Genomic DNA, 21,543 nt, shown 5'->3' with positions numbered 1-21,543 from the left:
CCTGGGCTGTTCACCAAGCTTGGCCCCCACCCCACTGTAACGATGGCAGCTTTAGCGTGGTGCTCATGGATACGGGATAGGCTTTTTTTTTTTTTTTTTTTATCATGACAGAACTGTAGCCAGGAGACCATACACCACACAAGTACGAGTCTGCTTGGGTGGCCGTGGGCCCCCCAGGAGCTCAGGGCTCCGGGCTACCGCCCAAAATGGACCTATTTTAATACGCTACTGGCGCTCACTCACCTACCCGGACCCAGCTCGTCCTCCTGCCCGATGCCTGTGGAGGGGGAAGCTTGTGCCAGGTGATCGCCGCCGATCCTCTACTCTTCCTGGCAGTGACACACAGGTGTCCCCCAGGCAGGCCGGCATTGGTGCCCCTCGCATCCTCATTCCTGCCGCCTGTGAAGCTGAAGCTTGTACGCGGCTCCTCTACTCTCCTTTGGCCATAGGATACTACCAGTACCACGGCTGCCCAGACTGGCAGTGATGCACAGATGTTCCTGGCGGCGGTCTGAGAGGCAGGTTTACAGGAAAGGCGACTGTTTAAAATTGCCCCCGCCAGCTTTGTGGTGCGGCTCTTTTGGGTAAGCTGAGGTTCGCAGACTTACTGCAGGACAACACACTAGTAGGCATAGCTTAGTGTAATACGGTGTATAGACAAGAACCTAGTTTATTGTGGTTGTGTACTAGGAAGAAAGAGGGGAAAGCGGCACACCGAGAAGAAGGCAGGTGCTCAGGTAGCCGTCTGCCGTGGTTTCCGCACTATAGTCTATGTTAAGCTGCGCTGTTGTGCAGCTCACCATAAAGTATCTAATACCAGGGAATACCTGGTACCGAACCATTTTTTTTCCCTGAGTAGTAGAATTGATATTTCGGTGCATTGTGCATCACTACTGGAGCAGGTATGGCATGACTAAAATACAATAATATATTCACATAATTGCACAATTATATACTTCTATAATGTGTAGTACAAATCTGAAGTGGAGAAGAGATGCCAAGTGGCACTTAAAGTGCGTTTCCAGCAGTATAGAGGGATGAACTGCTACTAAGGGTCCATTTGCACAGAAAGATTATTTTCCAGATTATCTGCCAAAGATATGAAGCCAAAGGCATGAATGCATTTGAAAAGAGGAGAAATCTCAGGCTTTCCTTTATGACCTGTTCTCTGTATATAGTCTGTTCCTGGCTTTGGCTTCAAATCTTTGGCAGATAATCTTTCTGTGTAAATGGACCCTAACCTTGTTCTATCTTGCACCTTTTCTGATTTTGACCATATAACAGAGTTATGGTGCGTTTACACCAAACGATAATTGGCCCGATCGTACGATTAACGATGTCGGAGTAACGATTTTTATTTTCATAACGATCAGCGTTTAGACGGTACGATATATCGTACGGAAAAGTCGTTTTGCGATCGCCGCCCCCCCCCGCTCGCAGCCCGGCCCCCTGGTCAATTGCATTTCCTGCATGCTGCCGCCGCTCCGATCGCCATCCCCCCCCGCCGCCGCTCTGATCGCCAGGCCCCGTCCCGCCCCATCCGCGAGCATACTTTACCTGCTCCGCGTAGCAGGTCTTCGAAATCCCCGACTCCCCTCTTCAGTGCATTGATTGGCTGAAGAGGAGCTGTTTGAAGTTCCAGACTCCCCTCTTCAGCCAATCAATGCAAGGCAGCACTGATTGGCTGAAGTGGAGCCGTTTGAAATTCCCGGCTCCCCTCTTCAGCCAATCAATGCACGGCAGCACTGATTGGCTGAAGAGGGGAGTCGGGAATTTCAAGCGGCTCCTTTTTAGCCAATAAGTGCTGAAGAGGAGCACTGATTGGCTGAAGAGGAGCCGTTTGAAATTTCCAGCTCCCCTCTTCAGCCAATCAATGCTCTGAAGAGGGGAGTCGGGGATTTCGAAGACCTGCTATGCGGAGCAGGTAATGCATGCTTGCGGCCGAGGCGGCGGGGGCGATCGGAGCAGCGGCGGGGGTGGCGATCGATCTGGCGCAGGGGGCTGCGGATGAGCGGGGGGCCGGGCGGCCGGACGACGACTATTTACACGGAACGATCGGCCAATTTTTTTGCGACCGACTATTTGATAACATGTTGAAAGATCAAAATGAACGATTTCTCGTTCGTCGTCCGATCGTTCGCTGCGTTTACACGTACGATTATCGTTCGAATTCGATCGTCATCGCGCAAATTCGCACGATAATTGTTATGTGTAAATGCACCTTTACAAGTCTCTGCTCTTCTTAGCTTACTTAGCCACCTGTCCTCTAAAACCCAATCTCTCACATTCCACACTTTTAGATTGACACAATCTGACCTTAGTTTTGTCTCTCTGAATTCAGTGCATGTTTTTCTGGCTCTGCTTCCTCTCCACTTCTCTCTGTGGGGGGCTCTCAATGTTCAGTGTTTGGCCTCTGCCTGTTTTGTTCATATCTTAATTGCAGTTGGGTAGATGATCGGCAGATTTGGCTTTCAGTACAGGAACTCTCCAGAGTAGGAGAGGTTTTCTATGGGGTTCCTGTCTCGGCTAGATATGTCAGCAGAGAGCACTGTGTCTGAATAAAAAAACATTTCCTGCATGACATTTAGTAGTTAATAAGTACGGAAAGACTTGGGATTTTTAAATAGAAGTAAATTACAAATTATAAAACTTTCTGATACCAGTTGATTTAAAAGAAAATCAACCCCTTTAAAGGAGAAGTCCCATAAAATAAAATAAAATAAAAAAGGCTGGAGGATACTTGAACATAATAAAGTATACTTATCCTAGTATCCCCTATCGCTGCTCCCAGGTCCAGCTGACGGACGCTGGCCTCCAGTAGCTCCTCCAGCTGCAGCATCATGCACCTGGCTGATCGATTGTCCACTCAGCCATTTATTGACTGAGGCGGGACATCGGCCCAGTCACTGGTTGAGCAGGCAATTAATCAGCAAGAATGTATAGTTGCAGCTGGAAGAACTGGGTATGTGATGTATCTGGATTCCGGGTGGAAATTACAGCTGGCAACCGTCAGCGAGACCCGGGAGTGGTGCTACAGAGGCATAAGGACAGGTAAGTACACTTTTGTTCCGTAACCTCCTGCACCCCCCTGCTGGCCTTTTTTTTTTATACTTTCATGGGAGTTCTCTTTTAACTCTAGTACTTGTCTTGTCTTGCAACTGACTGCTATTTCCTTCTGTATCTCATACTATATTCTTTTTAAAATAAGGACTCAGGGGGAGATTTATCAAACTGGTGGAAAGTAGAATTGGCTCAGTTGCCCCTAACAACCATCAGATTCCACCTTTCATTTTTCAGAGAATCTGTGAGGAATGAAAAGTGGAATCTGTTGCTAGGGGCAACTAAAACAATTCTGCTTTACAAAAGTTTGTTAAATCTCCCCCTTTGTGTTTCCTCACTCATCCTCACTTAAACTTTCATTTTTTATTTATTTTGGAGTTTATTCAGAAAATGTAAAGCTCCTTTATCACATTTGCTATATGTGGTGAGATAGTCTTCAACGGGCTGTTTTGTCACAATTTTTCTATGCATCAAGCTTATGTATAAATGCATGAACAACATATTCAAATGTACCACCTAACATGCTCCCCCAGGGTCCTCCTGTGGTGTCTTTGGGTCTCTCACTGAACACACTTTAGCCTCTAGTTCCAGGGCAGACTTGTCTTGGCAGTGACTGCCTTCTCAGCTAATTGCTGTCCATGGCGCTGACCCTCTTCAGTCAGTGAATGGCTGAGTGGGCTGTCACTGCTGAGAAGAGCCATTCTGGAAGTAGCTGCCAGAGCATTCAGCAGGGGAACCTGACAAATTCTCCAAAGGACCCGCAGGGGAGTATTTTAGGTGAGCATGTGTTTATTATCTGAGCAACCCCAGTAATATATAGCAAAATATTAATGTCTGTGTGTCGGAGTACCTCTATAATTGTTAACCTTTTTAAACATGTTTTACCTTTACCTTACATCTGTGTTTGTGTGTGTGTGTGTGTGTGTATGTATATGTATGTGTGTGTATATATATATATATATATATATATATATATATGTGTGTGTGTGTGTGTGTGTGTGTGTGTGTGTATATATGGCCCCCTTCCCTGTGTCCCCCCACCCCCAGAAGTGTAGGGCAGTATACTCACCAGATTACTGTCGACTGCTCCAGCCGTCCCTCATGCCGCCCCCCCCCCCCTCTGCCGCATCATTAGCTGCTCAGCCGCAATTGGCTGAGCATAACTGTGCTCAGCCAATCGCGGCTGAGCAACTGATGACGCGGCAGAGGGGGGCTGGCATGAGGGACGGCTGGATCGGTCCGGCCAGCCTCCCGAAGATGACTTTGTTCGACCTAAGATGGCGGCCGGGGTCGACAGTAATCTGGTGAGTATACTGCACCACACTTCCGGGGGTGGGGGGACACAGGGAAGGGGGCCATTCACTTACATAACACACATTACAAAGTTGTATAACTTTGTAATGTGTGTTATTTAGTGCATAATTTTTAAACACTGCACTACCCCTTTAACATTTTTTTTCACTTTTTTTTTTACTTTTATGCACAGTAACAGAATTTGAATGTAATTCCACAATCTTTACAAGGAAAAGGGGGGAAAGTAGCTATACATTTATTGTAAACCAAAAAAAAGTTAGATGTGGGCATGAAGTTGCATACATTAGAATTTTTTTTTGTAATGTGCTTTACCTTATATGGAGAACTGCTCTGTGATCACTTGTGAAGCAACATCACAAATTACCGCTCAATATATCCTCAACTGTATGAACTGTGATGGGCTTCCATGAAACAGCATTGTTACAGTAGAAAGCAATCTGTAAACTGCACCAAAGCTGTAAGAAGTATTATAGGACGTTCAGATATTCAGCATGATCACATTGTGTGAACTGGAGTCATAATAATGTTTCTTTGTTAATCATGTGGGCCTGAGAAATGTAGCTATAATGCAATGTAATGTTCTGATATGTTGTGCAGAATATCAGTCACAGTTCTCCTTCAGCACAAGGTCCAGACCTGCTGAGTGCACTACGAGAGCTGGAGCAGCGCTGTAAAGATTTGAAAGAAGAAAATGTCATATTGGTGAGATGTCATTTCATATTATTTATATGTAATTCCGATTTCCATAACTTGCTGTTCAGCTGCCACTCTGCCTACACGTGCCTTATTTCATGATGAATGGTCTACATTCTTGAAAACAATTAGGAAAACTGCAGTGCTTTGTTACATATTGGCCCTGCAGTATTCCTTACCATCCTTTGTAACATGAGGACAGAGTATACATCTGTCCATATTCCCATGTTCCAAAACAATTTTTACTTTTAGGGTGCCTTCACACATACGACTCGCAGCAAAAAACTCGCTGCGAGTTTCTGCTACAAGCCGAGGTCCTGGAAGGCCCCTATCACTACATACAAGCAGTGGTCTGAAAGACCGCTGCGTGTATGTATTGCAGCCGCCCCCTTAACCCCTTCGGCTCCCGCACCGATCCCTCCATACATTACCTGGCTCTGGCTGCACAGGGTCCCGGGGTCCTGCTCTGCCGCCCAGCCAATCAGTGGCTGCGGCTGGGCAACACACTGATTGGCTGGGCGGCAGAGCAATACGCCGGGACCCCGTGCAGCCAGAGCCAGGTAATGTATGGAGACAGCGGTGCGGGAGCCGAAGAGGTTCAGGGGGCGGCTGCATTACATACACGCAGTGGTCTTTCAGACCACTGCTTGTATGTAGTGATAGGGGCCTTCCAGGACCTCTGCTCGTAGCAGAAGCTCGCAGCGAGTTTTTTGCTGTAAGTCGGTATGTGTGAAGGCACCCTAAACCATATCTGCATATTTTATTTTTGTTCAGCTGCTTTCTTAGGGGTATGAGGGGTATTCTTATCATCTAAACTTTTATTCTGTGATAAAGAATGCAAAAGTAAGCAGTTTTGCAAATGCTTTGCATTCACAAAATTGCTTAGTTTTGTATTTCGGCCCATAGGTGGTTCCCGATCACCGATCTCCAACCTGCGAGTGGTGGCTGGGCTGTGACGTCACTCGGGTGGTTGAGAACTCTGGAGCAGTAAGTATGCTGTTTTCCCGACTTCTGCCTTTCCTCCTGAGGTCACACACTTCTCCAGGTCTTGTGAATTGTCACTGGAGACATGTGTAACATGATTGGGAGACACAGTGATGCAAAGCTGATTCAGCTCAGCATTGCTGCATCCCATTCTCGCTCCCTCACTGAATCTGGAGGAGATGAGAATACCCCTTAAAGTGACTGTACCACCAGGCCAAGGCAGAAGCACTGGAGGCGGGCCGACCCACCCTTAGTGGGAGGAAACCCCCGTCCCTCTATGATAGGGTTCCATTGATTCTAATGGAGTCACGTCATGGAGGGGCTGGGGTTTCTTCCCACTAAGGGTGGGTCCACCTGTCTCCAGTGTTTCAGCCTGGGCCTGGTGGTACAGTCACTTTAAACTCTTTCTGTAATTTGGTATCGGGGAGAGCGCGGACAGGTAAACATGGCTGCTTTATTGTTTTTTCATAATTTTGAGTTTTATTCAGCTGCGAGAATGGAGTGACATAGACTCGGTACTATTAATTGTCAAATGGTAAAAAGTATAGTAGTAATGGTGAGATTTAAATCTTAAATAGTACAAAAGACGTACGTTAAAGTTACACTGTCACCCCCTTTTTGCATTATGACTTCTTTACACAGGTGTTAAGGGTAAATTAAGCAGTTTTCATACCTTTAATATCATAAGTCATAATGCTTGTTCCAGTAAAAAGTGATTTTATCATCTGCAGATTGTGCTACCTGGGCGGGGCTTCACGGGCGAAGCGTCACTTAACCCCGCCCACATCACACGGTAGGCACCACCACTTGACGTCATCGGCGCATAGTCCTGCCCCCTTAGCGGCCTTTGATATGGGCTGACCTAGATGGGGTGAGGCCTAGACCTTTAGGTTGGCCTGTTCTAATGGCCGTCAAGGGGACGGAGCCAATGTGCAGAAGACGTCACGGGAGCGCGGCCTACAGTGGCAATGTGGGTGGAGCTAAGTGGTCCTTGGGCAGTGAAGCCCCACCCAGGTAACACAATCCACGGATGATAAAAGATCACTTTTTACTGGAACAAGCACCATGACGTATGATATAAAATAAGGTATGAAAACTGCGAAATTTACCCATTACACCTGTGTAGAGGAGTCATAATGCAAAAAGGCGGTGACCGTGTCATGTCGTCTGTATGCTTCTTCATTCTCATGTTCATTCTTCAGCGCGTACAGAGCAGGAGCGCGCGCCTCCCATAGACTCCCATTATGAGCGGGAGGAAACGGAATTCCGCTACCTTTGCTCAGTGGGAACGGGGCCTAAGTCATTCTTAAATATGTTATCTTGCTCAGTGGCTATTCTGCACCTCTTGTTTCATTCTGTGTAATTCATTGCTATAGTTACCACTTTAAATGTAGTTGCATTTTACTTTATACTGACATGTTCTCTTCCTCAGAGAAAAAGCAGCATTCCAGAGACAGAGGAGAAGGTGAAAAGACTAAAGAGAAAAAACGCAGAACTTGCTGTTATAGCCAAGCGCTTGGAAGAAAGAGCTCAAAAGCTTCAAGAAGCAAATCTGAAAATGGTGCGCCTTTTCTCCTTTGGAATATCTATCTTGCGTATAAACAACATTGAGGTTTTTTTTTTCTTTAATTCTTCTGTCCAGTTAAATTGTCTGCATCTTTTTTGCCGTTTCCTAAGCAAAAGATTTTATAACTTTCCTAAACTTTTTAGGTGAATACTCCAGTACACCTTAGGGGGGCTGGTTTGGAACTGTGTAAGAAGGCATTTGCACGGCAGCGAGCCAAGGACTTGAGTGAACAGGCTAGTGCTTTACTGGCAAAAGACAAGGAGATAGAAACGTTGAAGCAAGAATGTCAAGAGCTGCAAGCTAAACTGTCGGGTGGAAAGGTAAGTGTATTATTATTATTATTGCAGTTTAATGATCATAAATACTTACCAGTAGTGTGCTGCCCACCCCACTAAGGATGTTGTGTAGTAAACACTGCTACGATAAAAATTTGTCCCACCTGTAATTTTCATTTCCTGGAGTCCGTAGGCAGCACAGTATGGGTTAAAGTCCATCCCCTACAACGAGGCAGAAGAGACATTATCAGTAGTAATGAATCAATTAAGCTTAGAACCTCCTCTATAAAACCCCCACAGAGACACTGAGTTAGTATGCAGCAATACAAAACATTTATTAGGGTGGGATCCCTGTGCTGCCTACGGACTCCAGGAAATGAAAATTACAGGTGGGACAAATTTTTATCTTCCCTGGACGTCCTTCGGCAGCACAGTATGGGATCTAAACAGCAGTGCAAACATATAGGGGGGGATTATTTAGCAACCGCGGCACTAAGCACTTTATTGCCTAAGGCTGTGGAATCTGAAAGACTGAGTCTGTAATGCTTAATGAATGTTGAGGGCGAAGACCAGGTTGCAGCCCAACATATTTCTTCCAATGGTATTCTGGAAAATACTGCCCATGAAGTCGACATGGATCGGGTAGAATGTGCCTTAACTTGTAAAGGAGGTGCCAAACCTTCCTGCTGGTAGCAAAACGAAATGACATCTTTCAACCATCTGGAGATTGTAGGTTTCGCCGCCTTTTCGCCCTTATTTTTCCAAAAAAATGGGATAAACAGGTTTTCGGAGATCCTAAAGACTCTGACTTGATCCAAGTAACACAGCACCGCCCTTCTGACATCTAGTAGATGTATGGATGTATCTTCATCTGATGATAGGGAAGAAAGAATTATTTCCTGGTGCATGTTGTATGAAGACGCCACCTTGGGTACGAAGCCTGGGAGAGTTCCTAGAGCCAATGAGTCACCCAGATCTCTGAGATATGGATCTCTAGAAGATAGTGCTTGCAATTCACTCACTCTTCTCGCAGATGTTATTGCGACTAAAAAGCAGGTTTTCCAAGACAGATGTTTCAGTGATGCAGAAGCAAGAGGTTCAAAGAGTGGTAAGGTTAGATGTTTTAACACTATCTGCAAGTCCCAGGAAGGTAATGGTTGATTTACAGATGGATGTAGATTATTTATTGCTCTAAAGAACTTTTTCACTAGTGGAAGTTTAGTGAATCTCCCTTGAAGGAAGTGATTGATTGCCATAAAATGTACCTTTAAGGTATTCAGTTTCAGTCCTTTTTCCAGGCCGCTTTTTTGGAACTGTAGAATTAGTGGCAGGTCTACCTCTGAGGAAGAGGCCAAGGACTTAAAGATCTTCCAAATCCTGTTGTATGATCTATTTGTAGATGCTTTATTTGCCTTAGATAGGGTACTATCTTGTCTCAATTCATTTTCCAGGCAAACAAGTTGAGTCTCTTGAGGTCTGGGTGATGTACACCCTTCTGAGAAAGTAGATGGGGAATCTTTGGAAGTTCCCACAGCCGGTTGTTGGACATTGACATCGCTAGAGTGAACCAGGACCTGCGTGGCCAGAATGGCAGAATTACGATGGCCTTCACTTTCTCCCTCATGATTTTCCCCAAGGTCTTCTGAATCAAGGCTGGAGGAGGAAAGGCGTAAATGACTCTGTTCCCCCAGGAGATCGACAGACCGTCCACTGCCCATGGGTGGTGATTGGGATAGAGGGAACAGAAGTTCCTTAGTCTGGCGTTCTCTTTCGTGGCGAAGACATCGAACTCGGGAAGTCCAAACTTCATAGTGACTTGATTGAAGATGTCCATGTCCAGACACCATTCTCCCGGTAGAAGGGTCTGCCTGCTCAAAATGTCCGCTTTGTGGTTCAGAGACCCTTTGATAAGCACAGCTGTCAGGGATCTTACATTGGCTTCTGCCCATTGGCATATCTCCTTGCATTCCTTGATGAGGGAGGGAGATCTTGTGCCCCCCTGTTTGTTGAGATAGTAAACAGTTGGCATTTTGTCTGACTGTATCAGGATGTCTTTCTTGTAGAGAAGATCTTTGAAGTGGAACATGGCCAGTTTGACTGCTCTGAGTTCTCTGAGGTTGGATGGCATCCACTTCTCTGAGGGTGACCACTTCTTTTGTACCCACTTTTTCCCGCCATGGGCACCCCAACCGAAGGAAGATGCATCCGTAGTGAGTACAACTTTCGGTGTCTGAAGCAGTGATACTCCCTTCAGATGAGCCGGTTTCAGCCACCACTGGAGACCTAGACAGGTTTGGAGAGAAATTGTAAGAGGACTGTCCAGTGCAGATGGGTTCCTGTTCCATATGTGCAGAATCTCTTGTTGGAGAGACCTGAAGTGAGCTCTTGCCCATGGGACCGCATCTATAGTTGAAGTTAGGGACCCCAATATTTTCATGGCCGAACGAATAGAGAGTTGAGGACTGACAATCAGCTTGGATACCTCTTTCTTGATCTTCTTTATCCTCTCTTGAGACAGAGTGATCGTCATAGATGAGGAATTGATCACGAAGCCCAGGAACTGAATAGTCTGAGACGGAAGCAGGTGAGATTTCTGGAAATTTATTAGAAAACCGTGAGATTGCAGGAGATCGGTTGTGATCTGGAGGTGCAGTAACAGCTCTTCCCTGGAGGAGGCTTTCAGGAGCCAGTCGTCGAGGTATGGTGTTAAATATATGCCCTGCATGCGCAGAACAGCTGTGAGGACGATGGCTATCTTCGTTAAAACCCTTGGAGCAGAACTGAGGCCGAAAGGTAGACAAGTGAACTGAAGTCTCCAGGTCTTGCATCCGACTTGTAAAGCCAACCTCAGGTATTTTGTGTGGGCAGGAAGAATGGGGACGTGGAGATAGGCATCTGTTAAGTCTAGAGTCGCCATATAATCGAACTGGGACAAGATAGGGATTACAGACTTGATGTTTTCCATCTTGAATTTCTTGTTTACTAGGTGTCTGTTCAGATACGTCAGGTCGATAACCAACTTCCTCTTGCTGTTTGGCTTCGGTACTGAAAATATTCTTGAGTATACTCCGCCGGGGGGGTGAAGGTGAGTGACCCATTCCAATGCCCCTTTTTGAATGAACTCGTTCACCAGGTGAAGTAGGTGAGGATCGTCTATTGTATTGAGGAAAAACTTGTCTTCTGGGAGGGTGTCTAGCTCTATGGCGTAACCGTGTTGAATTGTTGAAAGAACCCATGCGTCGTTCACCGAACTTAACCATGCAGGAAAAAATCTTTGTAATCTTGCTCCAACACCTGAGAGAGGCCTGGCGTCATGCTTCTGATTTTTTTGGTGTTGGACTTGTTTCTGGAGGAGCTGTAGTTTTGTTTTTGGCTAGGCTTGTAGCTTCGAAATCTGCTGAATTTATAGTTCTTTTTGAATTTTGGTGAAGACCGGTGTTTGTGTCGAAAGGACTTTGCTGGTTCTTTCTTGCCTGGGAAGACTGAGCCTTTATCTTCATTGAGCTCCTTCAAAATTTCCTGAAGCTGCGACCCAAACAAACTATCAGGTTGAAAGGGAAGACTGCAAAAGTTCTGTTTAGAGGACAAGTCTCCATCGGACCAATGTTTGATCCATAGTGATCTTCTAATAGAGTTCGTGAGGGCTAGGGTCTTGGAGGCCGATCGCAAAGTATCCAAAGGGGCATCACATAAAAAGTCTGCAGCTGCTTTCATCATCGGCAACTTTTTAAAGATTTCTTCTCTTGGAGTACCATCCTGTAAATCTCTGGTTAGTTGGCTCAGCCAAACCCTCAGGGATCTGGCTACAGGAACTGATGAAAGAGCAACTTTGGAAATGGCCGCTGAGGCTGTATAAGACTTTTTTGCCAGAGAATCTGCTTTTTTGTCAAATGGGTCAGCCAGTAGTGTAGAATCACGAGACGGGAATAACGCCATTTTGGCCAATTTTGCCAGTGCCAGATCTACTTTTGGTGGGAACTCCCACTGGCTAGTCGCTTTATCTTCTAATTTGTAGACAGATCTGAAGCGAGCTCCTGTATCAAATCGCTTATCTGGTTTTTCCCAGTCCTTCTGGAGCCATTCTTGTAGCAGTGGGTGATCTGGGAAGACCTTTTTCTCTGATGCTGGGAAGTAGTATAATGCATCTTTAGGTGTTCTACCTTTAATACTCTTATCTGATTCCATAGTGCGCTTCACCGCTTTAAGTAGGCTTGACACGTCCTCTTTATGGAATAAGAATATATCTTCTGGAGTATCTGAGTCAGAATCAGACGAACTTGAGGAGCCTTGCCCCGCAGAGGTAGAAGATCTAGCCGGAGAGTTCTCCCTGGCGTTACCTTTCCTCTTTTTCTTGGGAGGCTGAACATTAGCATTAGACATCATTGAAGACAGGTGACCCTGGAAGCAAGCGAAGAAAGACTGTGCTTGTGCTTTAAATGGATCAGCTGACTGTTCAGCACAACCAGTGCATTGCTCTCCTTCCAGATCATCTGGTAATGGCTGAGAGCAGGCAGTGCAAAGTCTATGTTTAGCCTTATGTCTCCTCTTTCCTCCTGATGCTGAAGACTCAGACATCTATGGAATAATAAAGAGGAGACTATAGTCACTACATTAGATTAAGATTCAAACAGCCGCCGGCTGGAGTGATACTTACTGTAACCAACAGAAACCCCGGCTGCCCGGCAGAGTGCTTGCAGAGAGAAGGAGGGCAGCCGGTTTTAAATAGCCGCAGCTAGAATGACGTCTGACGTCACATCCGGCATCACTTCCGAGTTCGGCGCCATCTTGTTTCACCCCCATCTTACTGGTCTGAGTGCTGCGGCCTCCTCGCCCCAACTGATGCCCGTTCTTCTCTCCGTTAAGGGCAAAGCTTGTGCGATGTCCTCTCAGCGCGGCCTGCATAACGCCACATACGAACAGGCGACTCAGCGCGACTTCACATCCGGTCGGCCGGGTCAGAGCAACGTCACATCCGGTCAGGTGGTACGGCTGTGGGGACACTTCCGTTCTGGCTCGCGCGGTGTAAGAGGTACTCGAGACCGAGGGAAGGTAATCTAAACCCAGCTCACAGGTTCACAGAAGGCCTCCCTTGCCTACAACACTGCTAGGCTAATGGGAAACACACATACCCACTAAGTTATTTACCAGCAACACTGCACAGTATTGAACCAGGGGTGTATTTGCCGATGGGAACTTGTGATAAAGGAGAAAAATAAAAATAGAGGAGAAACAAAGTAAATGTCTCTTCATCAAGTGCAGAAGAAAAAAAACTCAGTGTCTCTGTGTCTCTGTGGGGGTTTTATAGAGGAGGTTCTAAGCTTAATTGATTCATTACTACTGATTATGTCTCTTCTGCTTCGTTGTAGGGGATGAACTTTAACCCATACTGTGCTGCCGAAGGACATCCAGGGAATATATTATATACAGTATCAGTAATATACCAGCAGGGTGGTACTATCATTAGATCATGGGCAATAATAAAATTTTAATATAAGGAGAACAACTACACAAGAGTACAAGTGGTGAAAACCAAGCCAGCCTCTCTCTCTACAAACCATTTAGGATAGCCACTCAAGTGTTAAGTATACTATTTATAGCCGTCTGTATTATGCACGTCCCATTTGGGGAGCGCTGTGGTGGGTATTGTAGTAATTATACAGACGTTGTTACCGGACATCCCTGACGAAGGAAACCGTAGTCTCAGAAGAGCGTAGAAGGTTTTTTTGGCCCTCTTGTGCAATAGTAGTACGGCACTTAGGAGAACGGACACTTTCACTATCCCTTACTGGAAAACTGTTGTAGTGGTAAGACCCTGCCAGCCAGGGCTGACTTCCGCAATCAGCAAATGAAAAGAACTCCTCTCTACTTGAGGTACTGGGGGATTCTACACTTGCCCTTCTGTCCATTGTAACAGATTCCACTGTCGCCACACTGTCAAGAGGATCGGGACATGAAGCTGTGCATTAACCCATCTGTATGAAACTGCACTAAATCTGTATGATTACTAGAGATGAGCGAATCTCGAGCATGCTCGAGTCGATCCGAACCCGAACTTTCGGCATTTGATTAGCGGTGGCTGCTGAACTTGGATAAAGCCCTAAGGCTATGTGGAAAACATGGATATAGTCATTGGCTGTATCCATGTTTTCCAGACAACCTTAGAGCTTTATCCAAGTTCAGCAGCCACCGCTAATTAAATACGTTCGGGTTCGGATCGACTCGAACCCGAACCCGGTTCGCTTATTTTTAATGATTACTATAATACCTGCCACAGAACTCCCCAGAGGCTATGTTTAGTGTACTAAACACTTGAGTGGCTCTCCCGTATGTTATGTAGAGAAAGGGGCTGGCTTTATATATACTGTCTTGGTTTTCAGCACTTGTACTCTAGTTCCCACAGTGACGTGAGCTGCAGCACAGTTAGTGGTTATTTAAGATGGCGGTAAACGCATGGCTGTTACCTGCAGATTATAGGCAGTGTTGCCTAAAATATCTGCCTTATATAAATAATATGGAAGTAGACTACTTTCTGATATGGCTACTCAAAGCAACTCTGTACCCACAATCTGCCCCCCCCCCCAACCACTTGTACTTTCGGATAGTGGCTTTTAATCCATGATCTGTCCTGGGGTCTGTTCGGCAGGTGATGCAGTTATTGGCCTGACAAACAACTTTTAACCTTGCAGCCCTGTGTCAAACTGGCGTGGCCTAAAGTGTCTGTGCATTAGGCGGGCACAACCTCTCTGTCCCTCCTCCCTGACCTCTTTGTCATTAGGATTGCTCCAGCCAGGTATTCTCCTATTCCTCACTTGTCTGAACACTGCACAGGTGCCTTAACGATCCAGCCCATGTGCCGTGTTCACACAGGTGATGAATAGTAGAAAATCTGCCTGGAGCATTCCTATTGATGAAGAGTGCGGGGAGGAGGGGCAGAGAGGTTGAGCCAGCCTAATGCACAGACACTCTAGGCCTCGCCAGTTTGACACAGAGCTGCAAGTTTAAAAGTTATTTTTCAGGACAATAACTGCATCACCTGCCGAGCGAACCCCAGGACAGATCTTGGATTAAAAGCAGCTATCCGAAGGTACAAGTGGTTTGGGGGAGGGGGGGGTCAGATTGTGGGCGCAGAGTTGTTTTAAATATATCGCCCTCCAGCTTTAAAAGTGCTTTTCATATCTATGGGGGAGTCTTTAGATTCATGGGTTTTGGTTTGACTCTGCTGCTGTCGTAATCTTGTATAATCTGTGCATGAGCCTTTTCCTGAAGATGGGTGAGGAATACAGAAGCATTCATTAGATTTGTTTATAGAGGAAGAACTTAGACTATGTCTTTATGTGATTAGCAGTGCCCGTTGCTAGGCATTCCTCTCATCGCAGCAGGAAATGTGACTCTCACTCACTGCTCTAATTTTCATTCATTTTATGAATTATTGCATCAGTTCAGTCTAGTGTCCTCCTCTTCATTATTTTTGTAAATGTGTTAAAACTCACCGGCCTGACTCCCCTGATATCCATTTCATGGTCCAGTCTTGGCACTCAGGAAATGTCCTCTTATCCTATAACTGATTGCACTGGTGACCTACCGCAGCCAAAAAGTAGATTAGGTGTCTATACAACGATTTCAACCTAAACAGTTGTGCATCTGCTGAAATTTGTCAACAAACAATTGCACATTAGGTCAGGAACCACATAGTTGCTCTTACTGTTAATAATTTTTCTTATATGTTGTTAGGATTTGCCAAATTACTTGAAGCTGAGTGACTTTAACCGTTTGTTACATGAGTCTCAGAAGGAAGTTCTACGGTTACAAAGGCAAATTGCAATGAAGTGCTTGAAAGAATCCCTTAATTTGTCAAGGTCTGAGGCCCATAGTTCTCCAAAGCCTACAGAAGCTATGTGTTTAAGGCTGATTTCTTCAGAGCAACCCACGAGGGATCCTGACAATTCTATAATGGCAACATCGATGGACTCTGTTCAGGTGAGCCATAGTACATAGGGCACTGAATGTCTGTTAGAGAAATCTCATCATTAAACAGTCTGAATTAATAAAGGGGGGAAGGCACCCATTAAGGGTCACTGATGATTTTCATGTAATGAAATGGACCTATCAATGCTGCAGCCCCTTTATTTGGAACCTTCCGATCAACAGTCCCCCATACAACTTATTAAAAGGGGAATTTGTATTACCAACACTTATATGTTATCCACAAGATAGCAGTGGGCATAATGTGGCCAGTGCTTCATTCATTCGTTATGGGGCTTCCAAACATTGCAGAGCACTGAGCTTTTTCCTCAGTTTGGATGGGTAGGCGTCAGTAAATGTAATCTTTTATGAAACAGAACTATTCTATTGGTAACATGTACACGCAGTGTAAGGCCTGTTTGCAGGTTTAGTATAATACAGTCCATGCACGGACCATATACTAAGGACCGCTACTTTACTGCACAAGGTAAATGCAGCCAAAGCATAAGATGCTTGCCCATAAGCATATGTTACAATATTATATTTTTTGCAATTATACATTTAATCACATATAATCTCAATACTAAAATGCTCCTTTAAACGGAATGAGTCATCAGAAAATGATCTATTGTTTAAATGGTTTTTGTGTTAAACATATTTGTAAGAAGTTTTTTTAATTTTCTATTTTTCTATCAATATTATAAAATAATCCTAAACAGATCTTGACAATAGCTGAAGCTCAGAGGTCAGCCTTCCCCCTCCCTGTAGAATGACATCTGAACAGCTCACAGAGCATCCCAGCAAAACATCCCCATTCTAGTAAATAGTATCTGGGACAGTATTTTGTGTCTACTTATATGGGGTTTTCCAATAAAGCTAAAGTGTATGTCTAAATGCTGTTAAATACAGCAAAGTACAACAAAAAAAATAACACCACCAGATTTACTGAGAGCTGCACACCTCTTAGGCTGGGTTCACACTACGTTTCTTCTCTTATCCTTTTTTCTTTCCATCCATTTTTACAAAAAAGTGGATGGAAAAACGGATGCATTTGTGTGCATCCATTTTAATTCTCACAGCGGATTTAAGCATGGGTATGGAGACGAAATAAAGAAGTTTACTCGCATATTGGTAAGTAACTGTTTCTTTGTCTCATTGGACATTATTGGATGAATCTACTTCATATAACAGAGCACAACGCTAGTGTGTTTGTTGTGTGTCTCATGTCTTAAGTAGAAGTGTACAGCTAGTTCAGGAAAAGTGGTGCTGAGTCAAGTCTGTTTGTTGGACTGATCCATTCAATTCGTTTTTCCATTGACTACCATTATAAAAGAAAGTTCAAAAAGAATCTTTTTAAGCGCTCACAAAATGTGGTTCACCATGTTTTTGTGTATGTTAAAAAAAATATGGATTCATTTTAATCTGTTTCTTCTATAATGGAAGTCAATGGAAAAGCGGAACAAAACAGATGCACACAAATGCATGCATTTTTCTATCCATTTTTTGTAAAGCCAGCGGGACCTGCGCCTGACGCAGAGTTTGTGCAGAAATTTCTGCATGGTTTGCGCCTGTTTTTATAATTAACCATGATAAATACTGCAATTGCAGGTCTCCCTAGGGCTGCATCCAACTTTAGCCACTGGTATTCAAATGCTGAACGACCAGCATGCCCGAGTTGTGCTCATCTATAGTCTGTTTTTACTTGTTTTCTAAAAAAAAATAAAAAATTAAGGTGATTAACGAGAATTGTCTGGAAAGAAAATAAATTTTAGTCCATATCTCCTCTCTTTACTAATAGTATTACAATTAGTAGTACAATTTGTGTTTTATGTGATTATTTGGGCCCTAAGCATACAATGCCAAGTTGTTGTGCAGTTGGTTATAACACCAGCCTAACCAAAACCGTGCAAGATCCACAATGGTATATCTAAAACAGTGCGTTTTATTGAATTGGCAATGTTAGCTTAAAGCATTCAGTTTGGTCGCTGGTGTTTGTGTCTTTTTATTAGATTTTATCTGACTGTAACAGCAAGCTGCTTGATACAGAAACAAGAAGGCCGTGCCGGGGAATAAATAACCTGCCTTTTGTGTTTTATTTCTCAGGCTGCACAAATGGCTTATTTTGTGAATCATTATTAATTTATTTTTAATATTAAAATGATAAAATATTAAAACCCCATATTTTCTTTTCTTTTTCTTTTTTTTCTTTTTTTTTTATTTAGGCAGGCATCTCTGACTTAACAAGACATTAATAAAACCAGAATTCTGGGAGACACACTTTACAGTCTGATATTCCTCAGTGGCACTTAGTTAAACGGGCACTCAGATTTTTTGACTTTCTGACTTTTTTTTTTGCTTAATTAACACCTTACAAAGTTATATAACTTTGTAATGTATGTTAATTAGGTATCTGGCCCTGTCTTCCCAACACTCCCCATCCTGATTGGCTGAGCAAGCTGGAAGCCATGTAATGCGATCCAGCCAAAGAAAAATAAGGCTGCCGAAGTAGCCTTTTCTCTCCCATTAACTTGTACACAACTGATATGATTCTACCCTGCAGACTGTGAGCTCTCCTCTTTCTCCAGCCCAGGTCAGCGGCCTTTCAAGGTTTCCCTCCCCCCTCACTACAGGTTGAGTTGATATGTTACCCCCTGCCCCTTCTTGCTCTAACAGTGAGAAAGTAGAAAATACACCTGATGCTTTTATCTTATTTCTCATAGCAGATAATTGAAAGGACAATGTTAAAAAAAAAAAAAAAAAGTAGAGAATTGTTTCATTGCGTATTTGGGAAAACATGAGCAATGAACAATATGATGCAAAGATACCCAGATGTTAAAGGGGTAGTGCGGTGTAAGACATTTTTTCACTAAATAACACACATTACAAAGTTATACAACATTGTAATGTGTGTTAATTAAGTGAATGGCCCCCTTCCCCATGTTTCCCCCTAGCCATGGACCCGGAGGTGTGATAAAGCGTTATACTTACGGAATCACTGTCCACCCCGGATGCCATCATGGGCCGATCACGTCATCTTCAGGAGGCCGAACCTGACTGCTCCAGCCCTCCCTCATGCCGCCCCCCCTCCCGCGTCTCATCAGCTGCTCAGCCGTGATTAGCTGAGCATAACACTGCTCACAACCCCTTTAAGTGGTTTCTCTGGACTTGTGGGGTGTCTGACTCTCAGCACTAATTGCGATCAAATGGTTCAAAGAACTGTATCTCTGATTCTGCATTACTTGCTAGACACCCTTATTAATGCCATGCCCCCCCCCCCCCCTAATCGGCTGATTGATGGGGATTGCAGGAGTTTGGCCCCCAACTGTCTGATATTAATGACCTATGTTATGACTAGGCCATTAATATAAATGTTTACTTCCACACAAAAAAACAGCGCCATTTTTGTCCTCAGTTTGTGGGTGGTATTGCAGGTCAGTTCCAAGTGTCTGGGACTTGAGGATAGTAAATACATTTTGGGGCATCTTGGAGTATTTTGCCTCTTGTCACCTGGTGGTGCTTGATTCCACTTTTCTGAACAGTAAATGGACTTCATGTAATGTGTGCATTGTGAGTTACATATGGTCCCTTGATAAAATTCCTGATGAAACTCTGGATCTATCTGGTGCAGGAGAGCCTTTCCTTTATTTTTTTTTTTATTTTTTTTTTTCTCAAAGCAGGTCAGTTGTGCAGATAGATTAAAGGAAGACACTGGAACAGGTAGATCCTATAAAATATATGAGAAATTAGTGCTCTTCCTGGTATTTTGTTGCACCTTTTTGCATGTTACAAATCCCATGCTTACTATAGAAAAGAACGGCTAGTGTATTTATAGTGCCTGGTCTAAGGGAAGTCTGCACAGCTCTGTAGATGCTGTGTAGTACAGAAGAGGATTTTACGTGCTGTCAGTCATGACACCTGCTAAGGACAGCCTTTAGGGATTTAAGCTGGTTCCACTACAGATGAAAGCACAACAGATGTTATCAGGAAATAAATTAAATAAGGCTATGGATGTCAGTGTCACATAAGAGGCTTGAGTGTGTGCTAGTGCAGAAGTGTTGTACTGTTAGATTTAGGGAGCTCTCTTATGTACCTGCCCCTGTACCATCTCTCGTATGCCCTTCTCCCCTGCCTATACAGTGGTCTGATCCACTTAATCCCTTTGGTTGCTGTGGTAGCAGTGAGGATTGGGCTGCTGTAGCAGGTAGGGCATAACTCTACTACTTGCTGGATTGCCGGCATCAAACAAGAACGCACCAGACTTTCAGGTAGGAATATTTCAGCTTATTTTAGCTTTTCTTCAGGAGAGGTTTTGATGGAAGCAGTGAACTTCCTAATGATGTAACATTAGGCCTTAAATAAATGTGTATTTTTCACCCTCTTCCTACCACCATTTATCACCCCTCTGATTCAGACGATAACCGTTTTTACTGTCAAAGGCAATAATAATCAAAATTAAAAATAATTGCAAATTTAATTAAGCAAGAGAGGTAAAAGCACGCTGGTATTTTCTGACACCTTCTAGGCAGCAACCTTTGCAGTAAAATGACGGATAACAACGATGCTCCAGATTAATGAAAAGTTTGTAAATGATAAGTCCGTGGCGATACATAATTATTTAGCAGCATGATAAAAAATTCTAATTAAAAATACTGTCTGGCCTTGGGTTACAGGACGTGCTGACCAACACGGGCCTAGTCATGCTTTGGCTTCACAATCCTTTTACATACAAGCAAAAAACATAATAGATCTTTTCTAATAGCTGTTTGTGGGGGCCAGTTAACAATAGTCACGGAAGCAATGTAACGGCCCCTATTTCTCCAAATGTATTTGGGATAGATGGACCTCAATGATAACGTGTGCAGCTCAGCATCTTACAGGTAGCATAGCTGAATGACTTTTTGAACCAGTTCTAGAAGTTTCTAGTAGTATCTAAAATGGTGTTCTGGATTTAGTTAGTATATCACAGAATTGATAAGCACATTATGCCTTTTCAGCCTTCAAGGTTTTTAGACTACGGCAAGTTTTTTTGCAGACCTACAACCCACATCCCCAGCATTGTGATATTTCATACTTTACATAGTTGCCCAATTGTTTTGTTCATGGGCAGATAACCCGCCAGAGGAGGAGTCCGGCAGTGGCTCTGTTTTCTTTTGCTCATTTTTCAGAATGCATGAGATGCTGTTGGCTGAACAACTTATAGAAGATGTATGGCCTCTTTACAGAAGTCAGTGCTGTATCTAGGCAAAGATTCAGTGTGGGTGAACACACCACTAGAACATAACAAAATTCCGCCAATAAAATGTAACATGCATACAAGCCTCATACCCATATAGGACACAAATATATAAACCTATACTACAGATACACATTACGCATAACACCCATCCACCATGTGGCCCCTTTTACACATCAGTATTATACTGACTGCAATTATGAATGCATAGTTGCAGACATTATAGTACCCATTGATTTGAATAGACACTTTTACACATGCATAGTTGCTACAAATCCGTAAAAGTGCCATGATCTGTGTCTCAAAAAAAATGACTTGTCATTGTATGGGACTGTGTTTGCAGTGTAGATAACCCATTAAGATCAGTGGGTCCATGCAAATGTGGATTGCTACAGATACACATCTGTATCATGCTGTCCATAGTCACCGTAAGCACTACGGATGTGTGACTGGGC

The 21,543-nt window shown here is 44.0% G+C and overlaps 1 protein-coding gene across 8 annotated transcripts in view; it reads left to right on the top strand.

The window, feature by feature from the left end:
* Positions 1–21,543, top strand: part of TSPOAP1 (TSPO associated protein 1) — a 127,114-nt gene that overhangs the window by 61,270 nt on the left and 44,301 nt on the right. For 6 of the 8 annotated variants that reach the window (XM_069945693.1, XM_069945692.1, XM_069945695.1 and 3 more), the window contains exons 3-6: positions 4,972–5,076; positions 7,484–7,612; positions 7,762–7,938; positions 15,625–15,870. The exons of the other annotated variants lie outside the window; for them this stretch is intronic. In XM_069945693.1, coding sequence (XP_069801794.1) covers positions 4,972–5,076; positions 7,484–7,612; positions 7,762–7,938; positions 15,625–15,870 — 657 coding nt within the window. The remainder of the gene's footprint in view (positions 1–4,971; positions 5,077–7,483; positions 7,613–7,761; positions 7,939–15,624; positions 15,871–21,543) is intronic. 8 annotated transcript variants of the gene reach the window in all.

This window comes from Dendropsophus ebraccatus, chromosome 11 (assembly GCF_027789765.1).
Source record: "Dendropsophus ebraccatus isolate aDenEbr1 chromosome 11, aDenEbr1.pat, whole genome shotgun sequence".
Taxonomy (NCBI): domain Eukaryota; kingdom Metazoa; phylum Chordata; class Amphibia; order Anura; family Hylidae; genus Dendropsophus; species Dendropsophus ebraccatus.
The sequence above is the reverse complement of the archived record's forward strand: the minus strand, read 5'-3'. Positions and strand labels throughout refer to the sequence as shown.